This window comes from Schistocerca cancellata, chromosome 6 (assembly GCF_023864275.1).
Source record: "Schistocerca cancellata isolate TAMUIC-IGC-003103 chromosome 6, iqSchCanc2.1, whole genome shotgun sequence".
NCBI classification, from domain to species: Eukaryota; Metazoa; Arthropoda; class Insecta; order Orthoptera; family Acrididae; genus Schistocerca; species Schistocerca cancellata.
Window position 1 is genome coordinate 371,932,433 of NC_064631.1, and position 26,176 is coordinate 371,958,608.

Here is a 26,176-nt window from a genome sequence, read left to right on the forward strand (position 1 = left end):
CCCCTCTGTAACCCACTGCCCTACAGCCTCCCGACACTGTGCCGGTTGGCAATCTACACCTTGCACACTCTGCCAAACTGCCCTCGTTTCTACCCCCACCAGTATTGTGCTATTCATTCCCCACCCCTTCCACATTGCTGCTTTAATTCCACATAACAGTTGCATTCCTGTCCAAGCAGCCAGAGCTGGTGGTCAAGTGTGCATGAAGTGTGCTTGCATGTGTGTGTGTGTGTGTGTATGTGTGTGTGTGTGTGTGTGTGTGTGTGTTTGTGTGTGTTTCCTTTTCTGAAGACAGCTTTGGCCTTTGGCTGACAGCTAAATGTGTAGCTATCTTTTTGTTGTAACTGTCTGCAATTTGACGTGTCATCTTTACGTCTTTTCATTGTGATTGTCTGCAACTCAGTGTGTCATCTTTATGGTGAGTAGCAATCTATGTATTCCTTATATTGTTGAAACAAACAGTTATCATCTCCAAAATGTTCCTATACTATAAAGTGTGTTCATATCCTTCCACATTTCATGTCACCACTGAGCTCTACAGCCTGCCAGTTCTGCTGTTACCGCTATTCTGCTGACAACACAATACTCCTCGTCTCCTTCTATACTGGCTGATCCACCTCTCATGACATTTAATGGTCAATTCTACATACATAAGAGTGTCTGGGTAGGTTTGAAAGATAGTGTGTTCATGATAGGGACATGGAAACAATGGAAGGACTCAAATAGATTATACAGGGTGATTCAAAAAGAATACCACAACTTTAAAAATGTGTATTTAATGAAAGAAACATAATATAACCTTCTGTTATACATAATTACAAAGAGTATTTAAAAAGGTTTTTTTTTCACTCAAAAAAAAGTTCAGAGATGTTCAATATGGCCCCCTCCAGACACTCGAGCAATATCAACCCGATACTCCAACTCGTTCCACACTCTCTGTAACATATCAGGCGTAACAGTTTGGATAGCTGCTGTTATTTCTCGTTTCAAATCATCAATGGTGGCTGGGAGAGGTGGCCGAAACACCATATCCTTAACATACCCCCATAAGAAAAAATCGCAGGGGGTAAGATCAGGGCTTCTTGGAGGCCAGTGATCAAGTGCTCTGTTACGGGCTGCCTGCCGGCCGATCCATCGCCTCGGGTAGTTGACATTCAGGTAGTTATGGACAGATAAGTGCCAATGTGGTGGCGCTCCATCCTGCTGAAATATGAATTATTGTGCTTCTTGTTCGAGCTGAGGGAACAGCCAATTCTCTAACATCTCCAGATACTGTAGTCCAGTTACAGTAGCACCTTCGAAGAAAAAGGGACCAAAAACTTTATTGGCTGAAATGGCACAGAAAACATTCACCTTAGGCGAGTCACGTTCATACTGAGTTGTTTCCCGCGTATTCTCAGTGCCCCATATACAGACATTGTGACGGTTGACTTTCCCGTTAGTGTGGAAAGTTGCTTCATCACTAAACACAATCTTTGAAATGAAAGATTCATCTATTTCCATTTGAGCAAGGATAAAATCACAGAAATCGATTCTTTTAATCTTATCAGCTGCAGACAGTGCTTGAACCAATTTCAGACGATAAGGTTTCATAACTAACCTTTTTCGTAGGACTCTCCATACAGTTGATTGTGGAATTTGCAGCTCTCTGCTAGCTCTGTGAGTCGATTTTCTTGGGCTGCGAACAAATACTTGCTGGATGCGTGCTACCTTTTCATCACTCGTTCTCGGCCGTCCAGAACTTTTCCCTTTGCACAAACACCCATTCTCTGTAAACTGTTTATACCAACATTTAATACACCACCTATCAGGAGGTTTAACACCATACTTCGTTCGAAATGCACGCTGAACAACTGTCGTTGATTCACTTCTGCCGTACTCAATAACACAAAAAGCTTTCTGTTGAGCGGTCACCACCTTAGCATCAACTGATGCTGATGCCTAGTCAACAGCGCCTCAAGCGAACAAATGTACAACTAAATGAAACTTTATAGCTCCCTTAATTCGCCGACAGATAGTGCTTAGCTCTGCCTTTTGTCGTTGCAGAGTTTTAAATTCCTAAAGTTGTGGTATTCTTTTTGAATCACCCTGTATAATGGTAAGACAGAGGGTTTAAAACCAGATTTTAAATTGCAAAAAATTTTCCAAGGTTTTTACTTAACTGCTTGCACAATCTACTGATTGAATAACATTTGTGATAAGCTACAACCAAGTCTCACATCATTCTCAACTACAGTAAGGTGACAAAAAGTCCTGAGATACCAATGTGCCCAAATACAAATGGTAGTAGTATCATGTACACAAGGTATGAAAGGACAGTGCATTGATGGAGCTGTCATTTGTACTCAGGTGATTCATGTGAAGAGGTTTCTGACTTGATTATGGCAACATGACTCGAATTAAGAGACTTTGAATGTGTAATGTTAATCGTAGCTAGATGCATGGGACATACCACTTTGGAAATCATCAGGCTCTCCAACATTGCAAGATCCACTGTGTCAAGAGTGTGCTGACAATAACAAATTTGCAGCATTACGTCTCATCAAGAACAATGCAGTGGTTTACGACGTTCACTTAACGGTTGAGAGCAGTGCCATTTTCGTAGAGTTGTCAGTAATAACAGACAAGCAACACCACATGAAATAAGTGCAGATGTATGATGAACATTATCATCAGAACAGTGTGACAAAAATTGGGGTTAATGGGCTATTCCAGCAGACATGAGTGCCTTTGCTAAGAGCATGACATCACCTGCAGTGCCTCTCTTGGGCTTGTGACCATATCAGGTGGATCCCAGATGACTGGAAAACTGTGGCCTGGTCAGATGGGCCCTGATTTCAGTTGGTGAGAACCGATGGTAAGGTCTGAGTGTGATTCAGACCCCTTGAAGCCATGGACCCAAGTTGTTATCAAGGCACTGTGCAAACTGGTAGTGGTTCCATGATGTAGACTCGGTACTATGGTCCTGCTGAGCTGATCATTGACTGTAAATGTTTATGTTCACCCACTTGGAGACAATTTGCAGCCATTCATGGATGTCATATTCTCAAACATTTATGGATGACAATGCACCATGAAATTGGGCCCAGTTGTTCACAATTGGTTTGAATGACAATCTGTAGAATTCAACTGAATGATTTGGCCACCCATATTGGCCATCATGAATCCCATCAAACAGTTATGGGACATAATGAAGAAGTCAATTTGTGCACACAATCCTACACCAGCAACTCTTTTATTTCACAATTATGGATGGCTATCGAGGCAGCATAGTTCAATATTTCTGCAGGGGACTCCCAACAACTTGTTGAGTCCATGTAATGTCAAGTTTCTGCACTATGCCAGACGAAACAAGGTCCAACATGATATTAGGAGGTATCTTATGACTGTGGTCACCTCTGTGTACTGGTTCCCTTTCACATTCTTTGACTCTTATAACTGGAGTTAGGTTTTAGGTTTCTGTACAAATTATAGATTCCATGTGGGGTCCCCCATCGGGCACCTCCCCAAATGGCAGATAGGGGAATGTCCTCCAGATATGTAGGGTACCAGGGAAATACAATACCTGAGGTGGACCAAAACCGGCAGGTATGAGGGCCAGTGGCTTGGAAGAAAGGCAGAGGAGCCCCCAACCATCAACTGCTGCCTTGCAGTCAGTAGAAGGATCTACAGAGGCTAAGGATGTTCCCCTGAAAATGGAACCAGCTATCCGGCAAGCTGTAAGAGGCAACCCCTCAAATGACTGGGTGGAAGTTTAACAACCTTTCCCTGCAAAAATCACTTGTTGTGAATGCTGGAATAAGCTGGACAGGCATTTTTATGATGACCCCAGCAAACAAAAAAAGGATAAGAGATATGTACATAGGAGCATGGAATGTGCGGATTCTATACCAAGCTGGAGCCCTACAGCAGCTGCTAACACAAGTAAACAACCATGGTATAAAACTATTGGCTCTCCAGGAAATTACGTGGAAGGGAAGTGACATAATGGACTCAGGAAATTTCAGAATCTTCTATGGTGGCGGGAGGACAAATACCTTTGGTACAGCTTTTGTGGTCACTAAAGGACTGAAGCATGTTGTAATGCACCTTGAACCAATCAATGAACGGATGTCCATATTGAGATTAAGAGGAAAATTTTTCAACATAACAATTACAAATGTACATGTGCCCACAGAGGAGGCAGATGAACAACAGAACGTTGAGTTTTATTGCAAAGTAGAGCAGTTCTATGATCAGGCTCCTAAACATCTTAATAGGAGACTTGAATATAAAAATAGGAAAAGAAGAGGCTTATCAGCCAACTATAGGAAGACATAGTCTCCATGAAATATCAAATGACATCAAATTAGGGTTGTAGATTTTGCTATAAGTAAAAACATGACTCAGCAGTACAGTGTTTCCATACCAAAAATCCATAAAGAAACATGGATGTCACCAGGCGTACAAACTAGAAATCAGATAGACCATATATTGATTGACAGGTGTCACAGATCAGGCATAATGGATGTAAGGAGCCAATGTGGAGCTGACTGCAATTCAGACCATCATCTAGTGAGAATCAAGTGCAGGCAAAGGATCTCACTATTGAGTAAACAAAAAGGACACAAACATAAAAGTTTTGATATTAAGAAACTAAAGTCAGAATAAATGTGGAGAGCATATCAGGCGAAAACAGAAGAGGAGATTAAGACTGATACAGACACATCAAATGAACATTTAGAAATAGTGTGGAAATAATGTAAGACTGCAGTCCTTGAGGCAGATTGGTTTGATGAAGAGTATATGAGAAGAATTGAGGAGCGTAACATAGCATGAATGAAATTATTTCAGAGAAGAAATAGAACAAATCTGAATGAATATAATGAGAAGTGCTGTGTAGCTAAGAGGGTTTGCAGAAAGAAGAAAAGAGCACTAGAAAAGAAAAAAAATGGAAGAAATTGAACAGTTAGGAGAAGAGAAGCAAGTATGTGAAATGTATCAAAAGATTAAAAAAGGAAAGGCTTGGTTTCAAGAAAGAACAAATATATGTAGAAATAAACAAGAGGATTTGGTAGGGGAGAGTAATAAAATACTTGACAGATGGGCAGAATACTTCCAAGAGTTACTAAACCCAGAAGTAGAGGGATTAGAACAAGAAGAACTGGTGGAAATAAATTGTTATGGACCAGAGGTCTTAACACCAGAACCCACACTGGAGGAAGTGATACAAGCCATTAAGACCTTAAAAAATAATAGAGCACCAGGAGAAGATCAGATCCAGGCGGAACTTCTCAAGTATCGTGGGGAAGCATTGTGGAAAGCAATACATAAAGTAATACTGAACATCCGGCAGGAGAAGAGCATGCCAATGGAGTGGAAAATGGCTATTATGTGATCCATACATAAACATGACATAAATTAAACTGCCAGAATTACCAAGGAATATCTCTGCTTAATACTACATATAAAGTGTTCTCCAAGATCCTAACTAGGAGGCTTACTCCCTATGTGGAAGAGAGAGTTGGAGACCATCAGAGTGACTTTAGAAGAAATAGGGCAACAACTGACCAAATATTCACATCACACATACTTCTTGAAAAATGCTATGAACATTAAATAAACATACATCAGCTTTATATCAGTTTTAAACAAGCCTATGATAGTATCACAAGAGTGACATTGTGGAATGTGATGGAAGAGGCATGTATACCAAAGAAGCTCATTAAACTTGCTATGATGACCCTCAGTGAAACCAACTGTAAAATAAAAATACAGGGCGAAATCTCCAGAGAAGTGGAAGTGAAGAAGGGACTGAGACAGGGTGACAGTAACTCCTCACTACTATTCAACCTCTGCCTAGAAAAGGTCATAAGTAAGATAGAGAAAAATAGAGGAAGAACCATTTTTAATCGTTCGCTGCAGTACCTGGCCTCTGCAGATGATGTGGCATTACTCACACAAAACACTGCTGTGCTGGCTGATGCCTATCAACAACTGGAGAGAGGTGCAAGGGAACTTGGCCTGGTAGCCAATGTCAAAAAGACCAAATATATGGCAATGACCAAACAGTGAAACCTACCAAATATCAGGATAGCCGACAAGGAGTTTGAAAGGGTGAGAGACTTCAAGTACCTCAGATTGACTATCACAGAGACAAATGACATCAGCTGCGAGATGAAAGCTAGAAAAGTAGCAGGCAAAAAATTCTACTTTGCCACACTACCCATGCTTAGGAGGTCACTTCTGTCGCAAAAATCTAAACTCCTCATTTACAAAACAATTATAAGATCAGTTGTTATGTATGGTGCTGAGTCATGGATCATGACTGCAAATGAGGAAAGGATCCTTAGTATTTGGGAGAGAAAGGTTCTGCATAAAATATATGGTCCAATATGTGATCAAGAAGGTTGACGCATGCAGAATTGGAACAACTTTTTGAAGAATAAGAGGACTGCAATGGGCAGGACATGTGGTCAGAATGGAGGAAGACAGAACATGTAAGAAGATTTTTGATGGCAAGGCTGGAGACAGGCAATGGAAGGGATATCCCAGAAAGGGATGGATGGACGGAATTTTTGACATGAAAAAGCTGGGTGTCAGAGGATGGAGATGGAAAGACATGGGCCAGATAGAATGGCAGGATATTTCGATGCAGGCCAAGGCCCTCCAAGGACTGTAGAGCCAAGGAGTAGTAGTAGTGGTAGTAGTAGTAGTACAAATTGTAGATAACCATTTACTACATACATCTTATTGCTCTTTGTTTCAGAAAAGAATGTACGTAAGCCAACATTGTCAAAGGCATTCTGTAAACCTACAAATACTATAAATCTTGAACTTCCCACTCTACACCCACAGTGCAGCAACCTTAGTGATAAGTTTCAGTATGAAAAACAATCTATGTTTGCAAGGACAGCAGCAGCTTTTTTTATGCATTTCAGCTTTTTGTGGCATTTTCAAAATCTCTTCAGCAGGAAATTACATGAAAACAGATAAGGTTTGTGTTCCCATGTACCATGAGAAGGTAGTAAAATTTTTTAAACACTACATGAGTGAAGGTGGACTCCAGGTAATGGATTAGTCATAAATAGCCAGAATTTTAATATACAGAGTGTTACAAAAAGGTATGGCCAAACTTTCAGGAAACATTCCTCACACACAAATGAAGAAAAGATGTTATGTGGACGTGTGTCCGCAAATGCTTAATTTCCATGTTAGAGCTCACTTTAGATTCATCAGTATGTACTGTACTTCCTCAATTCACTGCTATGATTTCATACGGGATACTCTACCTGTGCTGCTAGAACATGTGCCTTTACAAGTACGACACAACATGTGGTTCATGCACGATGGAGCTACTGCACATTTCAGTTGAAGTGTTCGTATGCTTCTCAACAACAGATTCGGTGACCGATGGATTGGTAGAGGCGGACCAATTCCATGGCCTCCATGCTCTCCCGACCTCAACCCTCTTAACTTTCATTTATGGGGGCATTTGAAAGCTCTTGTCTACCCAACCCTGGTACCAAATGTAGAGACTCTTCATGCTCGTATTGTGACTGGCTGTGATACAATACGCCATTCTCCAGGGCTGCATTAGCGCATCAGGGATTCCAGGCGACGGAGGGTGGATGCATGTATCCTCGCTAACGGAGGACATTTTGAACATTTCCTGTAACAAAGTGTTTGAAGTCACACTGGTACGTTCTGTTGCTGTGTGTTTCCATTCCATCATTAATGTGATTTGAAGAGAAGTAATAAAATGAGCTCTAACATTTAACATGGAAAGTAAGCATATCCGGACACGTGTCCACATAACATATTTTCTTTCTTTGTGTGTGAGGAATGTTTCCTGAAAGTTTGGCCGTACCTTTTTGTAACACCCTGTATATCTAGAATCCAAAAGTAAAATAATTTTAAAAATCCTTGCCCTCGCCTATCAACAAAAAGCCAAATTTGATGTGGAACCATGAAGAGAGACAATTCTTACCTTCAGGAAAGGCATTTAGCTATGCTAAAGTGGGACCAAACATGAAATATGGAAATATAAGTATTGGGATACAAATTGTAGTGGTCCTGAATACATGGCTGCACATGAACATGTTATGTAAGACTGACAGGCAGGAAGCTGCCAATATGGTGGATGCAAGCTCCACTAGGTGTCATTTACATGTTTGGAAGTACAAGAGATAAGAGAAAAGTAAAACATATAGTGATAGGTAAGGTCACTGCAAAAGAAAAATAGATTTAGAGTAGGTAATTGAACTATAATGGGTGTACAAACAATTAAAGCAGTCTAACAAATGGCACCATCTTTTGGCATCAAGCATAAAGACAAGATGTACATAAGAAATATAAAAACATTACAGCTCCTGTACAAAATAGGCATAAATTAAATTAAAAAAATTTCCTAAATCAAATGTAAAATATAAGAATAATGTGAAAAGGTAAGTTGTCACATATAGGCATACCAAAAAGACTGTCATAAATATAGCTTTTAGCCAGGAAGACCTTCGTCAAAATTAGATGACAAGTACGCGCACACACACACACACACACACACACACACACACACACACACACACTCACACACAAATGCAACTCACACACACATGACTGCAGTCTCAGGCAACCGAGGCCATACTGTGAACAGCAGCACCATTGCATGATGTGAGTGGTGACTGGATGGGGGTAAGGAGGAGGCTGGGACAGCGAGGGGGAGGGATAGTTAGGTAGGGGTGGCAGACAGTGGCATGGCTGTTGGGGAGTGTGGAAAGAGGGTGGGCAGCTAACTGTAGTTGGGAGGTTAGACGGTTGGCAGTAGAGAGGTGGGGAGTGGGAGGGGATTGCAGAAAAGGAGAGAAGTAAAAATACTGGGTGTGATGGAGGAATGAAGGCTGTACAGTGCTGGAATTGGAACAGAGAAGGGATTGGATGGGATAGGACAATTACTAATGAATTTTGAGGCCAGGAGGGTTACAGGAACATAGGATAATTTGCTGGGAAAGTTCCCACTTTCACAATTCAGAAAAGCTGCTGTTGGTGGGAAGGATCCATATGGCACAGGCTCTAAAGCAGTCATTGAAATGAAGGATGTCATGTTTGGCAGCATGCTCAGCAACAGGGCGGTCCACTTGTTTCTTGGCCACAGTTTGTTGGTGGCCATTCATATGGACAGACAGCATGTTGGTTGTCATGCCCACATAGTATGCAGCACAGTGGTGGCAGCTTAGCTTGTAGGTCACATTACTTGTTTTCCAGGTAGTCCTGCCTTTGATGGGATAAGTGATGTTTGCGACTGGAGTGGAGTTGGTGGTGGTGGGAGGATGTGTGGGACAGGTCTTGCATCTAGGTCTATTACAGGGGTATGAGCCATGAGGTAAGGAGTTGTGTGCAGGGTTTGTATAGGGATGGATGAGTATTTTGCGTAGATTTGGTGGATGGTGGAATATTACAGTGGGAGGGGTGGGAAGGATAGTGGGTTGGACATTTCTCATTTCAGGGCACAACAAGAGGTAGTCCAGATCACAAAGATGTCATCAATGAATCTCAACCAGATGAGGGACTTGGGATTCTAGGAGGTTAGGAGGATTCCTCTAGATGGCCTATGAATAGGTTGGCATAGAATGGTGCCATTTGGGTGTCCATAACCTTACCCCATATTTGTTTGTAAGTAATGCCTTCAAAGGAGAAGTAATTGTGGGTGAGGATATAGTTGGTCATGATGACAAGGAAGATGGTTATTGGTTTGGAATCCACTGGGTGTTGGCAAATGCAGTGTTCAATAGTGGTAAGACCGTGGGCATTGGGGATATTAGTGCAAATGGAGGTGGCATCAATAGTCATGAGCAGGGCACCATGTGGTAAAGGGACAGGAACTGTGGAGAGTCAGCAGAGGAAATGGTTGGTATCTTTTATACAGGACAGTAGGTTCTGGGTAATAGGTCGAAGGTATTGGTCTACGAGAACAGAAATTCTCTAAGTGGGGGCACAGTAACTGTTCACAATGGGGCATCCTAGATAGATGGGTTTATGGACTTTAGGAAACATGTAGAAGGTAGGACTGCGGGGAGTGGTAGGGGTGAGCAGAGGGATGGACTCTGTGCAGAGGTTCTGGGATGGGCCTAAGGATCTGAGGAATGACTGGCAATCCTCTTGGATTTCTGGAATGGGGTCACTGTGGCAAGGTTTGTAGGTGGATGTATTTGACAGGAAAGGTTCATGACTTTGTTGGGGGTCTGTTTAGGTTTCGGATTTTGTGTGGTGGTGGGAATGAGTTTTGGAGGGTAAAGTAGTAAGTCAACGAGACAGGGTTTGTCAACTATGAGGGGTCATCGAGTAAGTTTGGAGGTTGTTGTAGAGGGGTTGGGCAGTGGTACTTCAAGGCAGGAGTAGGAAATGAGCAGGGTGCAGAGCTTTTTGAGGTGACATTGTGCGTGTTTGTCAAGTTCCTGGAGGGCAAGAGTTTCCATGTTCCATATCCCTGTAATAGACTTAGATGCAAGACTTGTCCTATACATCCTCCCACCACCACCTACTCCAGTCCAGTCACAAACATCACCTATCCCGACAAAGGCAGGGCTACCTGTGAAACCAGTCATATGATCTACAAGTTAAGTTGCAACCACTATGCTACATTTTTTGTTGACATGACAGCCAACAACTTGTCAGTCCTCATGAATGGCCACTGAAAAACTGTGTCCAAGAAACAAGTGGTCCACCCTGTTGCTGAACACGCTGCCAAACATGGCATCCTTCATTTCAGTGACTGTTTCACAGCCTGTGCCGTATGGATCTGTCCCACCAACACCAGCTTTTCTGAATTGCACAGGCGGGAACTTCCCCAGCAAATTATCCTATGTTCCCATTACCCTCCTGGCCTCAACCTTAATTAGTCATCATCCTCTCCCATCTAGCCACTTCTCTTTTCCCATTCCAGCACTACACAGCCCTCATTCATCCATCACTCAGTCTTTTTACTTCTCTCCTTTTCCTCAATCCTCCTCCCCACCTCTCCGCTGCCATCTGTCTAACCTTCTGACTGCACTTAGCTGCCCACCCTCATTCCACCTCATCCCTGCGCACTCCCCAACAGCACATCACTGTCTGCCAATGATACCCTACTATCCCTCCCCCTCCTTGTCCCAGCCTCCTCCTTAGGCCAGCCAGTCGTCACTCCCATCACGCACTGGTGCTGTTGCCCACAGTGTGGCCTCAGTTGCCTGAGACTACGGTCATGTGTGTGGAGTTGCATTTGCGTGCGCGCGTGTGTGTGTGTGTGTGTTTTTTTTTGCCTCTAATTTTGATGAAGGCCTTACTGGCTGAAAGCTATATTTGAGACAGTCTTTTCATTGTGCCTATCTGTGACTCAGCATCTATGCTATATGGTGAGTAGCAACTTTCCCTTTAAGAATATTGTTACATTCCATTCTGGATTTTACATTTTTTGTAAAATATAAGATACAGGAATAAGACAATGTCTTGATGAGGAGGGTTATGGCAGTATTCAGCTATATAGTTTGAAAAGCTGTCATAATTTAATTATAAAATGTCTGATTCTTGTTAATCAGTTGGTCTTTAAGAATTACATCTTTAGCAACTTGATGGTATTTCACAATCTCTGATTCCTCCAGAAAAGTCAAGTTTTGGCTCTTGGGTTCACGATGCTAAATTTGGAGCAATTCTAATATAGGTTCTATGTGCCCACTAGCATTTAAATGCTTGGCAAATGAGGAATTATTTTTAATTGCACCTTTTTTATTGGATATGTATGCCTGCAATCTCATTCTGAACATACAGCCAGTCTGTCAATTGTAAGATGTAGACATTGACTGCATGGTAATTTATAAATGCCTGGATAAAAGAAATTGTCTTTACATAGCAGCTCATTGTGTACTAAGTGATGCTGGACCTTGTCATGAGTGGCATAAGCTACTTTAACATTACTTCAACAACCTAGTGAGCAGTAAGAAATGCTGCCCAAGAATGGTAGGAGTACAAATTGTGCTTTTGGAATTTCAAAGTTATACTACTGCTTTTCTCTAATTTTTGTTTGTACAACATATTTATAATGTTGGAATATTTCAAAATTAATTTCATTATTGGTGAGCTGAAGATAACATTGTACTTCTATCAGAGACAGCAAAGGATTTTGACAAAAAGTGGAACAGAATAGAGAGTCTTGAAAAGAGTCAAATTTCAGCAAAAATACATGAAGGTAATGGAATGTAGTCAATGCTGACAGTGCTGAAGGAATGGGATTAGGAAATGAAATGTAGTGGGCTGATTGGATAAACCAGTTTATCTAAGATTAGTTGAACTCATAAATCTGCACCTTAATGTGTTAATCTCAGATTGTTTCACTCCAAACTGGGACCAACTCTGACTAGAAAAAATTTGCAGATGAAGCCAAGCTCAGCTGCAGTGATCAGCTCAAAGCCTAGTAACACTATAAAAGAATAGATTTCATTTTGTAGAAATACAATGTACAGAGAAGTAAACAGCAAAGAAATTCTTGTTAACAACAGAAGAATAATTCTTTCTTTGTGAAGTGTGGCCGTCTCAAAATAAAAAAACTATGCCTATTCCCTAAGGAAACCATAAAATTCCTGCTTGTAGCTCATCTCTCTGATAGATATGAAAACAAGTGCATTAATATTAAAGGACAGCTCTCAGTGAAAAAGTTCTTTGCTATTTAAAATCATTTGCCCTTTCCACAGGGACATAGATTAGTGGGGCTACATGCAATAAAAGCATAATACACTCTAAGGGAAAGGAAAAAAAAAAAAAAAAAGAAATAAAGCACAGCTTTCTGTGAAAAAGTTCATTGCTATTTAAAATCATTTGCTCTTTCCACAGAGATGTTGGTTATTAGGGCTACTTACAATAAAAGCATATACACTCTATGGGGAAGAAGAAAAAAAGAAAAAAGAAAAATGCACCATGAATGAATTATCTGAATGGGATTGAAATTGGTAGATATGATATACATGTCTTGAAGGGAGGATATAAGATGAACATCAACAAAAGCAAAATGAGGATAATGGAATGTAGTCGAATTAAGTCGGGTGATGCTGAGGTAATTAGATTAGGAAATGAGATACTTAAAGTAGTAAAGGAGTTTTGCTATTTAGGGAGCAAAATAACTGATGATGGTCAACGCAGAGAGGATATAAAATGTAGACTGGCAATGGCAAGGAAAGCGTTTTTGAAGAAGAGAAATTTGTTAACATCGAGTATAGATTTAAGTGTCAGGAAGTTGTTTCTGAAAGGATTTGTATGGAGTGTAGCCATGTATGGAAGTGAAACATGGACGATAAACAGTTTGGGCAAGAAGAAAATAGAAGCTTTTGAAATGTGGTGCTACAGAAATAGCTGAAGATTAGATGGGTAGATCACATAACTAATGAGGAGGTATTGAATAGGATTGGGGAGAAGAGGAGTTTGTGGCACAACTTGACTAGAAGAAGGGATTGGTTGGTAGGACATGTTCTGAGGCATCAAGGCATCACCAATTTAGTATTGGAGGGCAGCATGGAGGGTAAAAATCGTAGAGGAAGACCAAGAGATGAATACACTAAGCAGATTCAGAAGGATGTAGGTTGCAGTAGATATTGAGAGATGAAGAAGCTTGCACAGGATAGAGTAGCATGGAGAGCTGCATCAAACCAGTCTCACGACTGAAGACCACAACAACAAACTACAGATATATATGTATAGACAAACAAAATTATATAATTCCAGATAAATTGAATGAATTATTCAAGAAAGAGAGCTTCATAAATTGAATAATTCAATCAAGCGTTTGTCCACCTCCGGCCTTTATGCCAGCACACATTTGGCTTGGCACTGATTGATGTAGGGGTTGGATGTCCTCCCGAGGGATATTGGAATTGGCAGAAAGTGGAAAATGGCATAGCAGGAATCGGTAGAGGACAAATGTAAGGATTTAGAAGCATATATCACTAGAGGAAATATAGATGCTGCCTACATGAAAATTAAAGAGACCTTTGCAGAAAAGAGAATCACTTGTATGAAAATCAATGTCTCAGATGGAGAACCAGTCCTAAGCAAAGAGAAGGGAAAGCAGAAAGGTTGGAGGAGTATTTAGAGAGGCTATAAAAGAGAAATGAACTTGAACACTATAGAAAGGAACATTATAGAAAGGAAAGAGGATGTAGATGAAATTGACATGAAAGGTTTGATACTGTATGAAGAATTTGACAGAGCACTAAAAGACCTAAGCCGAAATAAGCCTCTGGGAATAGACAGCATTCTGTTAGAAATATAGACAGCTTTCAAAGAGCCCATCAAGACAAAACTTTTCCATCTGGTGAGCAAGATATATGAGACATGCAAAATACCCTCAAACTTCATGAAGAATATAATATTCCAATTCCAAAGAAAGTAGGTGCTTACAGGTGTGAAAATTACCAAGCTATCAGTTTCATAAATGACAGTTGCAAAATACTAACACAAATTCCTTACAGAAGAATGAAAAACTGGTAGAAGCCCACATTGGGAAAGATAAATTTGGATTACAGAGAAATGTAGGGACATGCAAGACAATACTGACTGTATGACTCCTAATAGAGGATAGGATATGGAAAGGCAAATCTTCGTTTATAGCATTTTCAGATGTAGAGGAAGTTTTGACAATGTTGACTGGAATACTCTCTTTCAAATTCTAAAGGTGTCAGTGGTAGAATACAGGATGTGAAATGCTATTAACGATTTGCACAGAAATCAGGTTGAAGATATAAGAGTCGAGGGACATTAAAGGCAAGCAGTGGCAGAGAAAAGAATGAAACAGGGTTGTAACCTATCCCCTGTTTTATTCAGTCTGTACATTGAGCAAGTAGTAAAGGAAACCAAAGAAAAATTTGAAGTAGGAATTGTAATCCAGGGGGAGGACATAAAATTCTTGAAATCTGCTGATGACATTGTAAATCTGTCAGAGACAGCAAAGGACCTGGAAAAGCAGTTGAACAGTATGGGCATTGTCTTGAAAGGAGGATGTAAGATGAACATTTCTGAAAGTATTTGTATGTAGTGTAGCCATGTATGGAAGTGAAACGTGGATGATAAACAGTTTAGGACAGAGGAGAATAGAAGCTTTTGAAATGTGGTGCTCCAGAAGAATGCTGAATATTAGATGGCTAGTTCACATAACTGATGAGGAGGTACTGAATAGAATTGGGGTGAAAAGAAATTTGCGGCACAACCCGATGAGAAGAAGGGATCGGTTGGTAGGACACATACTGAGTCATCAAGGGGTCACCAGTTTGTATTGGAGGGAGGTATGGGGATAAAAATTGTAGAGGGAGACCAAGAGATGAATAGATGAATACAGTAAGCTGGTTCAGAAGGATGTGGGTTGCATTAGTTACTCGGAGACGAAGAGGCTTGCAAAGGATAGAGTAGCATGGAGAGATAGATCAAACCAGTCTTCGGGCTAAAGACCACAATAACAAGAACAAGGTCTGTGATTTACAACTATCCTATTCTCTAGAGGGAACAAAGTGTTGAAGCTGTCAGTAGTATTGTAAGGTGTTGACAATTATGTTTGCATCCATAGGTTATGAAACTTGTGAATCACATCAAGTAAAATTTCATTTTGTAACTACCCACGGGAAAGAATTACCCATGTGTGGATCTCCAAATAAGTAGCAGAATTTTATTTACATTGCTTAGTGACTTACTATATTCGTACTTAATTGTACATAGAATTTTTGATTGTTTGTATTAAATGTCATAGAAACTAATCTTCATAGAGCATTCTTCATTTCAGGGAAAATGTGTGGAATTATTTTACAGCAGTTTGTGCTGATAACTTGCATGTGGCATTATCGATGTCTCCTGCAGGAGATATTCTTCGTAACAGGTGTCGGAACTTCCCTGGGCTTGTCAATAATACTTGCATAGACTGGTTGTTCCCATGGCCACGTCAAGCTTTGGTGGCAGTTGCAAGTGTCTATTTAATGGAGGTAAGTTTATATACTGGTATAGAAAGTTAATCTGTGCTGAAAAGTAGAATCTAGTGGGTGATCAAAATGCAACAGATATAATGAATAAAGTACACACATCAAAAGAAGTTTTGCATCACCTCCGTGCTGGGAGTTCTGCAACCTGTACCAAAAATTGGAATAGAGATCAACATAAACATCATTTCCGCCCTTTTTATTGATCATGAAAACCAGACATTGCATGTTGTTCCACCATACAGCAAGACCTTCAGAGGTGGCATCCAGATTACTGTACACAGCGGTGCCTCTAATACCAAGTAACACTTCCTCTTTCATTGATGCATGCCTGTATTCATTGTAGCATACTATCCACAAGTTCATCAAGGCACTGTTGGTCCAGATTGTCCCACTCCTTGACGGTGGTTCGGCGTAGACCACTCACAGAGTGGTTGGTGGGCCATGTCGTCCATAAACCGCCCTTTTCAGTCTATCCCAGGCATGTTCAATAGGGTTCATGTCTGGAGAACATGCTGACCACTCTAATTGGGTGATGTCGTTATCCTGAAGGAAGTCATTCACAAGATGTCCATGATGGGGGCACGAATTGTCATCCATGAAGACGAATGCGTCCACAGTATGTTCCTGATATGGTTGCACTATCGGTTGGAGGATGGCATTCACGTATCGTACAGCCATTACGATGCCTTCTTTGACCATCAGCAGCATACGTCGGCCCCAGATAATGCCACCCCAACACAGCAGGGAACCTCCACATTGCTGCACTTGCTGGACAGTGTGTCTAAGGTGTTCAGCCTGACCGGGTTACCTCCAAACATGTCTCCGATGATTGTCTGGTTGAAGGCATATGCAACACTCATTGGTAAAGAGAACATGTTGCCAATCCTGAGCTGTCCATTCAGCATGTTTTTGGGCCCATCTGTACCGCACTGCATGGTGTTGTGGTTGCAAAGATGGACCTCACCGTGGATGTCGGTAGTGAAGTTGCGCATCATGCAGCCTATTGCACACAGTTTGAGCCATAACACGACATCCTGTGGCTGCACGAAAAGCATTGATCAACATGGTGGCATTGCTATCAGGGTTCTTCCAAGCCATAATCCATAGGTAGTCATCATCCACTACAGTAGTAGCCTTTGGGTGGCCTGAGCAAGGCATGTCATCGACAGTTCCTGTCTCTCTGTATGTCCTCCTTGTCCAAACAACATCGCTTTGGTTCACTCCGAGAGACCTGGACACTTCCCTTGTTGAGAGCCCTTCCTGGCACAAAGTAACAATGCAGACAAGACCAAATCGCTGTATTGACCATCTAGGCATGGTTGAACTACAGACTACACAAGCCATGTATCTCGTTCCTGGTGGAATGACTGGAACTGATTGGCTGTCAGATTCGCTTCATCTAATAGGCACTGCTCGTGCATGAGTGTTTACATCTTTGGGTGGGTTTAGTGACATCTCTGAACAGTCAAAGGGACTGTGTCTGTGATACAATATCCACAGTCAATGTCTACCTTCAGGAGTTCTGGGTACCGGGGTGATGCAAAACATTTTTTGATGTGTTTATATATGGATACTGTTGTCATTAATGTTGGGAAATTTCCTCATGAATGGTTATAAACATATTGATTTTTTAATTATCAGAAACTATATGACCTCGAAAATGTAGGAAAAGACAGATTGCTACTTACTGTAAAGAATACATGTCAGGTTGCAGATAGGCACAATTAAAAGACACTGACGTATAGCTTTTGGGCACAGCCATCATCATCAATAAAACACACACACACACACACACACACACACACACATACACACACAAAAGCAAACCCATCTCACACACACACACACACACAACCGACAACTGCAGCAACGCATCATCACGTGGGATGCAAACAGAAACCTGGACTGGGTGGAGAAAGAGAAAGATAAGGAATAGTAGTTTATGGGTGGGGAGAGGGACAAATGTTGTCTGGTGGAGTGTAGACTACCTACAGGTACAGTGTCAGGAGGTTATGGGGCAGGTAGATGAGGAAAAAATTAGAGAATTGGGGAAAGAATGTTGGATGCATTGGCAGAGGGCTGCAAATAAACAACTTGGAGATGGGAATGGGGAGGTGATGACAGGAGGTGGAAACTGTTGGGTAGAGGGTGTGGGGACAGTATGTTACCGTAGGTTGAGGCCAAAATAATTACAGAGCAGAGAATGTGTTGTAAGGATACCTCTCATCTGTGCTGCTCAGAAAAGCTCATGGTGGAAGCAGGCATTGAAATCAAGTGTGTTATATTCAGCTGCATGGTGTGCCACAGAGTGGTTTTCTTGGCTCTTGGCCACAGTTTGGCAGTGGCCGTTCATCCTGGTGCACAGCTGGTTGGTAGTCATACCAGTACAAAACACCACTTTAGCATGGATGGGAAGTATCTTGGGTAGGATGTACCTCATTTCAGGGCTCAATGATAATTAATCAAATTCCTAAGAGGGAATGTGATTCATTTGTTCCAGTCTGGGGTGGTAATGGGTGATGAAGAGACACTCATTTGTGGCTGGTTCTTGGAGGTTGTGGAAGGATTGGGGGTGTGAGGGGAAATGGCATGGGAGATCTGTCTGCAGACTAGGTCTGGAGGATAGTGCCAATCTGCAAAGGCCTTGGTGAGACCGTCACTATACTGGGAAAGGGAGTTCTTGTCACTGAAAATATGCCATGTCTGCATGGCCAGGCTGTTTGGGACGGATTTTTTTGGTGTGAAACAGGTGATAGTTGTCAAACTGCAGGTACTGTTGGTGGTTGGCGTGTTTAATATGGACACAGGTGTGGATGGAGCCATCAGAAAGCATGAGGTCAATGTGCAGGAAGATGGCATACTGGGTTGAGGAGGACAAGGTGAAGCAGATGGGAGAGAAGGTGTTGAGGTTTTGAAGGAACGAAGACAGGATGTCTTCATCCTGAGTCCAAATCATGAAGATATCATCAATGAACCTGAACCAAACTAGCGTTTTGGTGTTTTGGGAGGCTAGGAAGGTCTCCTCTAGACATCCCATGGAAAGCTTGGCAAACAAGGGTGCCATGTGGGTGCTCATGGCTGTGCCACAGATTTTTCTGTATATACTTTCCCTACAAATAAGAAGTAGTTGTCGATCAGGGTAAAATTAGTAAGGTGTAAGAGCAATCAGGTAGTACATTTGCAGACTGAAGGATGTTGGGAAAGGTAGTGTCCAATAGCAGTAAGACCTTGGGCATGAGGGATGTTGGTGTAATTGGAGGTGGCATCAACAGTGATGAGTGGGGATCCAAGAGGTAAAGGGGTGGGAATGGCGGAGAGTTTGTAAAGGAAGTGGTTTGTGTCTTTGACATGGGAGGCTAGATTACATGCAATTGGTTGGAGGTGTAGGTCAATGAGGGCTGAAATTCTTTCAGTGGGGCACAATAATCAGCCACAATGGGGCATCCAGGATTGTTGTGTTTGTGGATTTTGGGGAGCATGTAGAAGGTGGGTTGCAGGATGTGAAAAGGGTGAGGAGGGAAATGGATTCAGGGGAGATGTTCCGGGAAGGGCCTAAGGCTTTAAGCAGGGATTGGAGTTTGTGTTGGACTTCTGAGATAGGATCACTATTCAGAGTTTACAGGTGGAGGAGTTCTTCTGCCAGGTAGTCACTGCAATTCATAACAACAGTGGTGGAACCTCTGTCATAAGGTAGGTTGATTTGGTCAGGATTTGTTTTGAGGTTATGTATGGCTGTTCTTTCTTGTACTGAAAGGCTGGTGTTCTGGGGGAGGGACCGGGGGTTGGATGGTGAAGCTAAGCTGGAGGTAAGGAATTTTTTGGCTCTGGATTTGGATTTGATGGAGGTTGGTAGGGAGGATTGGCGGATTCCAGTAACACTGTTGTTAACCTCTTCTCCAAAACCCTCAACTCCACAGAAGTTTCAGTCCTATCCAAAGGCCTCACCTTTAGTCCTACATCAAAATTTAATCATGCTGGACTTGTCAAAGACGTACTCTCCTTCTCCCAAACCCAGCAATGGAAGCACACCTTTGGCACCAATCCTTCCAACCAAAACCACCCAATTCCAACAGTGGACTCTGCCTCTTCTGGTTCATACCACCATCCAACCATGTGCCTCCCCCCCTCCCACCTAACCACTCCCTGGTCACCTTCCAGGAATTCCTTACCTCCAACTTAGCCTCACCATCCTACTCTAGGTTCCTTCCTCAGAACAACAACCTTTTAATACAAGAAAGAGCAGCCATACACAACCTCAAAACAAATCCTGACCTAGTCATCCTACCTGCCAACAAAGGTTCCACCACTGTTACTATAAATCGCAGTGATTACCTGGCAGTAGGCCTCTGCCATTAATCTAACTCCTCCACCTCTATATTGCCAGAGTGGTCCTATCTCGGAACTCCCACACAAACTCCAATCCCTGCTTAAAGGCTTAGGCCCTTCCCTGGACATCTTCCCTGGATCCATTTCCCTCCTCACTCCTATGACATCCCATACACCCACCTTCTACATGCCCCCAAAATCCACAAACACAACAATCCAGGATGCCCCATTGTGGCTGGTTATTGTGCTCCCACTGAAAGAATTTTGCCCCATGTTGATCAACACCTCCAACCAATTGCCTGTAATTTAGCTCCCACATCAAAGACACTAACCAATTCCTTCACCAACTCTCCACCATCCCCAACCCTTTACCTCTTGGATCCCTACTCTTCACTGTTGATGTAACCTCTCCATACACCAACATCTCTCATGCCCATGGTGTTACTGCTATTGAAAGCTACCTTTCCCAATGTCCTTCAGACTCCAAACCCACTACCTCATTCCTCGTACACCTTATTAACTTTATTTTAACCCACAACTAATTCTCATTTGAACGGAAGGTATATAAACAAATCTGTGGCACAGCCAAGGGCACCCGCATGCCACCCTCCTGAGCTGACCTGTTTATGGGCCATCTAGAGGAGACCTTCCAGTCTAGTTCAGATTCATTAATGATATCTCCATGATCTGGACTCAGGGCCAAGACACCCTTTCTTCATTCCTTCACAACCTCTATACATTCTCTCCCGTCTGCTTCACTTGGTCCTTCACAACCCAGCGTGCCACCTTCCTAAATGTTGACCTCCTCCATTCGCTCCTCTGTCCACATTAAACTCATCAACCACCTGCATTTTGACAGCTATCATTCCTTTCACACCAAAAATTCCTCCCATTTAGTCTGGCTACCAGGAGATCTGCAGTGACAAAAAACTCCCTTACTCAGTGTGCTGAGGGTCTCGCCAAGGCCGTCACAGACAGGCACTATCCCCCAGACCCAGACCGCAAACAGATCTCCCATGCCATTGCCCCTCACAACCCCAATCCTCCTATCACCCCCAAGAACCAGCCACAGAGGAGTGTCTAACCACATCTTTCACCAGGCCTTTGATTACCTATCATTGTGCCTTGAAATGAAGGACATACTACCTGAGATACTTCTCACCCTTACTGAAGTGGTGTTCCATCACCCCCCCCCCCCCCCCCCCCCAAGCTCCATAATATTCTAGTCCATACCTATACCATTCCCAATCACAATCCCTTGCCACAAGGATTATATCCCCATGGAAGACCCAGGTGCAAAACCTGCCCAATCCACCCAACCAGCACTTCCTATTCCAGGCCTGTCACGGGTTTATCCTACCCCATCAGGGGTCGGGCCACCTGTGAAATTAGGCATGTCATTTACCAGCTCTGCTGCAATGACTGCACAGCTTTTTTTATCGGTATGACTACATTCTCCACTTCCATAATTATCCCGATATCAATTTACAGTAAAATACTGCCCCCCTCCCCACATCCCCCACCAAACAGTTTCCATCCCCTCTGTCCTACCATCTCCTTCCCACTCTCATCTTCCACCCTGCTTATTTGCATCTCCCTGCCAATGCATCCACCTGTCTTTCCCCACTCCTCTCCTTTTCTGCTCTTTTTTTCCCCACCTCCCCATCCTACAACCTCCTGATGCTGCACCTGTTAGCATCCTAGTCCCTGCATACTCCACCAGACAATGTTCATCTTTCTCTCTCCACCCACACACCACTATCCCTTCCCCTTCTCCGTCCCACCTAGATTGCTGCTAACATCCCCTCTGATAGTTGCAATCTGGCCCGAGACACTGGAGTTGGCAGTTTTGTGTGTGTGAGACATGCTTGCTGGTGTGTATGTGAATGGTGTGTGTCTCTCTCCTTTACCAATGGAGGCTGTGGCTGAAAGCTTAATGTAAGTGTCTTTTAATCATGCCTGTATGCAATCTGATGTGTCTCCTTTATGGAAAGTAGCAATCTGTCTTTTCTTACATTGTTGATATTCCTACCTGGAGTTCCCATCGTTTGAAACAATATGATATGTGGCACGTATTTCAATCAATAGCTTTTGTAGTGAAATATGGGAGTCAATAATTTTTTGTTTATTCATCCACTGTGAGAAGTGCACCTCACCTACCAAGAGGACATCTCACTATCAGTTTACATTATTTGCCATTTGTACCAACTAGCAAATGTTTGAATATAAATGAAAAATGTGTCTAGGACAATTTCAGAGCACCTTTTTGTTGAAAAGTCTACTGTTACATTACTAGTGTATTGTTTTAAGCTATGTATCTCTCTAAATAATTGCCATTGTGATACAGGTACTATTATGTTTGAAATGATTAATATTTCATTTTCTTTTTCTTCCTGTATTGCTCAGTAAAATTCTAAATAATATTCAACTTGCTCCTGTTGTTTTTAGAAGAAAAAAGATTTTTTTATATTTCGTGGGTTATTATTAACTTTTTTCACCATCAAATCATGCAGGAAGCATGCTGTTATAAGTACCTGATTTTAGCTTCACAAAGCACTTTGAAAGAGAACAACAATGGTAAACTAACTTTTCTGTGATGTATACTTATATTTCGTTATGATAAAATATATAACATTATTGTTAATGTAACAAAACGCTTTGACAATTGTTCCCCTTCCTTAATTTTTGCATGTAAATGAAAATGAAGTTTGCTGGCTTTTGATAACTATTATGAAAAACAACTCTGTGTGCCCTCAGAATGAAAAAATACCACAGAATTATCGTGAGAACATTGTAGAGCATGCTGTGTATGTGCATCAGACAGTTGTGGAATACACAACAGAATTCCTGCTCACTCTCCGTCGAAGGAATTATGTCACTCCCAAACACTATCTTGACTTCCTCAATACGTACCTTAGATTGCTTGAGGAAAAAAATAATTTCATTCTTGCACAGGTGAGATATCATAGCATTTGGATTACTTAAACAGTTTAGAACTTATGTTAATTTATTTTAATTGTAGTTGCAGTCTAATGGCTCTTAAATTAGTTAAATTATTCAAAAGCCACATTATTTAACCTTAATTGTTCCTTTAATTAAAAGGACAATTCTGATGTTGTACTACAGAAATTGTTATCATAATTTGTTAGTTTACAAATTTTTGGCACATTTGTAATGGACAATTGCACATAATTGCTAAGAGTGCAAAAATAGCTGTTTCCCTTTTTTTTATTGTTAATGAACTTTTATAAAGTATAGGTCAAAGATTATAAATGGATCAGTAATGGCATGAATAAATCTGAAACTTGTTGCTTGCATTTATGTTTTATGTCCACAATTCGAAATCTATTTTAGGCAGCATGGCCACTTTCATGATTTAAAAAGAAAGATGTCTACTTCATAGAAAATAGTTGTATGGATTTGTACATTGGTTATTGTTTTCTGTCTGTCCTTTCATTTAGTGATATGGATATTAGAAGTTCATCTTTTTGTATAAATGTTTTTAGCTGAATTATTTGTTCATTTTGAATAATTTCCCTGAGTTTATTTTTCTTTTACATGGGAACATTAATTATCAATCCTCTTTTCTCTGTGTCTCATGTTCAAGATTAAGCAGCTGTTCACAACTTGTAGCTACATTGGAACCTACAATTTCTAGTTGGACATGTCCAGCTGAACTCATTGATATCTACTGTGCAGTATCTTTCCATCCAGTCACTATGACTATTTAGCTGTCCCTATATAGTCCATCTGTTTATTCATTCTAACCAATTTCTGTCATTTTTTCTGTAAATTTTGCTAGTATCAACAAATTTTCATTTCCCAGGATCACTAAATTGATCAATAGTTGTGCTGTTCGAGACTTTCCTGTCTTAATAACTGCTGTATTATTTATCAGATGTTGTGTCAGGTAATGTTGTGGAAGCTGCACAATATTTCGACAAGGTAGCTGCTCATCATATTCTGACTGCTTATTTAATGATGGAGTCCCAGTACATGGAAGTGGATGTCTTGTCATGGGACACAGCATGATCCTGGAAAGAGAAAGATCCTTTCATGTGCTTCCATGTACTGCGACTCCATCATTAAAGAAGCTGTCAAAATACATAATAGAGACATGGGATTTCAACTCAGACTCAGCAAGGCATGGGAAATTGTAGAGATGGTGAGAACAGTAAGAGAGGTGAGGATATAATGGCTATATGAAGTAACGAACATTGTGTGGAGACAGAAGATGATCCCAGAAGACTGGAGGAAGGGAATAATTGTTCCAGTCTTTAAGAAGGGAAATAGAAAAGAGTGCAAGAACTATTGTGGGATAAAATTGATGAGTCAGTGTGAAAAGATTTTTGAGAAAATTTTGGAAGCATGAATTCAGGAAAAATTAGAAGGAGAGATGAGAGAAGAACAACATGGCCTCAGAACAGGAAGGTCCACAGTGGATCTAATTTTTGCTGTAAGACAACTGCAGGAACAGCACTAAGAATATGGAATAGATCTACTAATGACCTTCCTGGACATTGAAAAAGTATATGATGGTGTACATAGAAGCAAAGTGTGGAAAGTTCTGGAGAACAGAGGAGTAGCAAAACAGATTATTTGGAGGATAAGGGAAATGTACCACGGAAGTGTGAGCTGTGTGAAAGTGGGAGGAGAGAGATAAGCTTGAATTGAACAGAAGAATGGCTTGAGGCAGGGAAGTGCACTTTCACCATTACTCTTCATTGTAGTTATGGATGATATAATGAATACAGTAGCACAAGTAATTGGTGAAGGAAAGATGAAAGCTATGGTGTTTACAGATGATCAAATGATTTGGGGGAATCAGGAGGAGGAAGTACAAAAGCAGTTGCACGTATGGAAATGAACAGTACAGGAATATGGGATGAAATTTAATATAAGTAAGAGTGATATTATTATCAGAACAAGACCGAAGGAGAAAGGAACAACTGGAAAACAATTGGTGGTGAATAATTGAGGAGAGAGGAGTGTTTCAAGTACCTAGGAAGCCTGATACAGGAAGATGGAAAAAACAACAGAGAAGTAAACGATTGTGGAAAGAAAAGCAGAAGCATTTCAGAAAAGTGTCAGAAGTCTGATATGGAGCAAGGATGTACCCCAAATTAGTAAAAAGCTTATATACTGGTCATACTATGTCCCAATCCTGACATATGCATCTGAAACCTGGGTTATAAAATGAAGAGAGAAAAGAAAAAGTACAAGCTAGTAAGATGAAATTCTTGAGGAACAGTATTCGAGTGACAAAGATAGACATCTTAAGAAATGAGAGGATCAGAGAGTTAGTGAAGGTGGAACCATTGCAGGAGGAGATAGAGAAATCAAAGCTGAGATGGTATGGGCATGTTAAGCGAATGGAGGAGAAGAGGATACCCAGGAGGATACACAAGATGAAACTGGAAGGAAAGAGACAAGAGGAAAACCAAGAGACAGATGGCTGAAAGGAGTGGAGGAATGCATCCAGAAGAAAGGAGAAGACTGGACCAAGGTGAAGATGGAGAGATAGTGGCAAGATAAAAGAAGATGGAGAGGCTTATGTTCCAAACAGACCTGGTCAGAGGCTGGAAACTGTTCAAGATGATGATAATGGTGATGATGAAGACTTGGGAACCAGCATTGGCAGTACCAACACATCATTGGCTTCAAACAAATGAACCTGAGTCAACACAGACAAAGAATAGGACTCCACACACTTAAACTGAGTACCAACATTCTGGCCATGCACACGCTGTGATGTGATTTGTGGCGATGTTGCGCACACAAAGACTGTGACCTGCTTGTCCGACAGGAGGCACTAGACATTGCTCTGCTCTATGATTCATGTACTATGACATTACAGCCCCACCCCTTGGTGCCTGCGCTTCTCTAGT

The 26,176-nt window shown here is 41.5% G+C and overlaps 1 protein-coding gene across 1 annotated transcript in view; it reads left to right on the top strand.

Annotated features, from left to right (window-relative positions):
• Window positions 1-26,176, top strand: part of LOC126088335 (dynein axonemal heavy chain 10) — a 1,153,099-nt gene that overhangs the window by 726,230 nt on the left and 400,693 nt on the right. Inside the window, exons 37-38 of the mRNA XM_049906469.1 lie at window positions 15,770-15,965; window positions 23,046-23,243. Of these exons, the coding sequence (XP_049762426.1) occupies window positions 15,770-15,965; window positions 23,046-23,243 (394 nt within the window). The remainder of the gene's footprint in view (window positions 1-15,769; window positions 15,966-23,045; window positions 23,244-26,176) is intronic.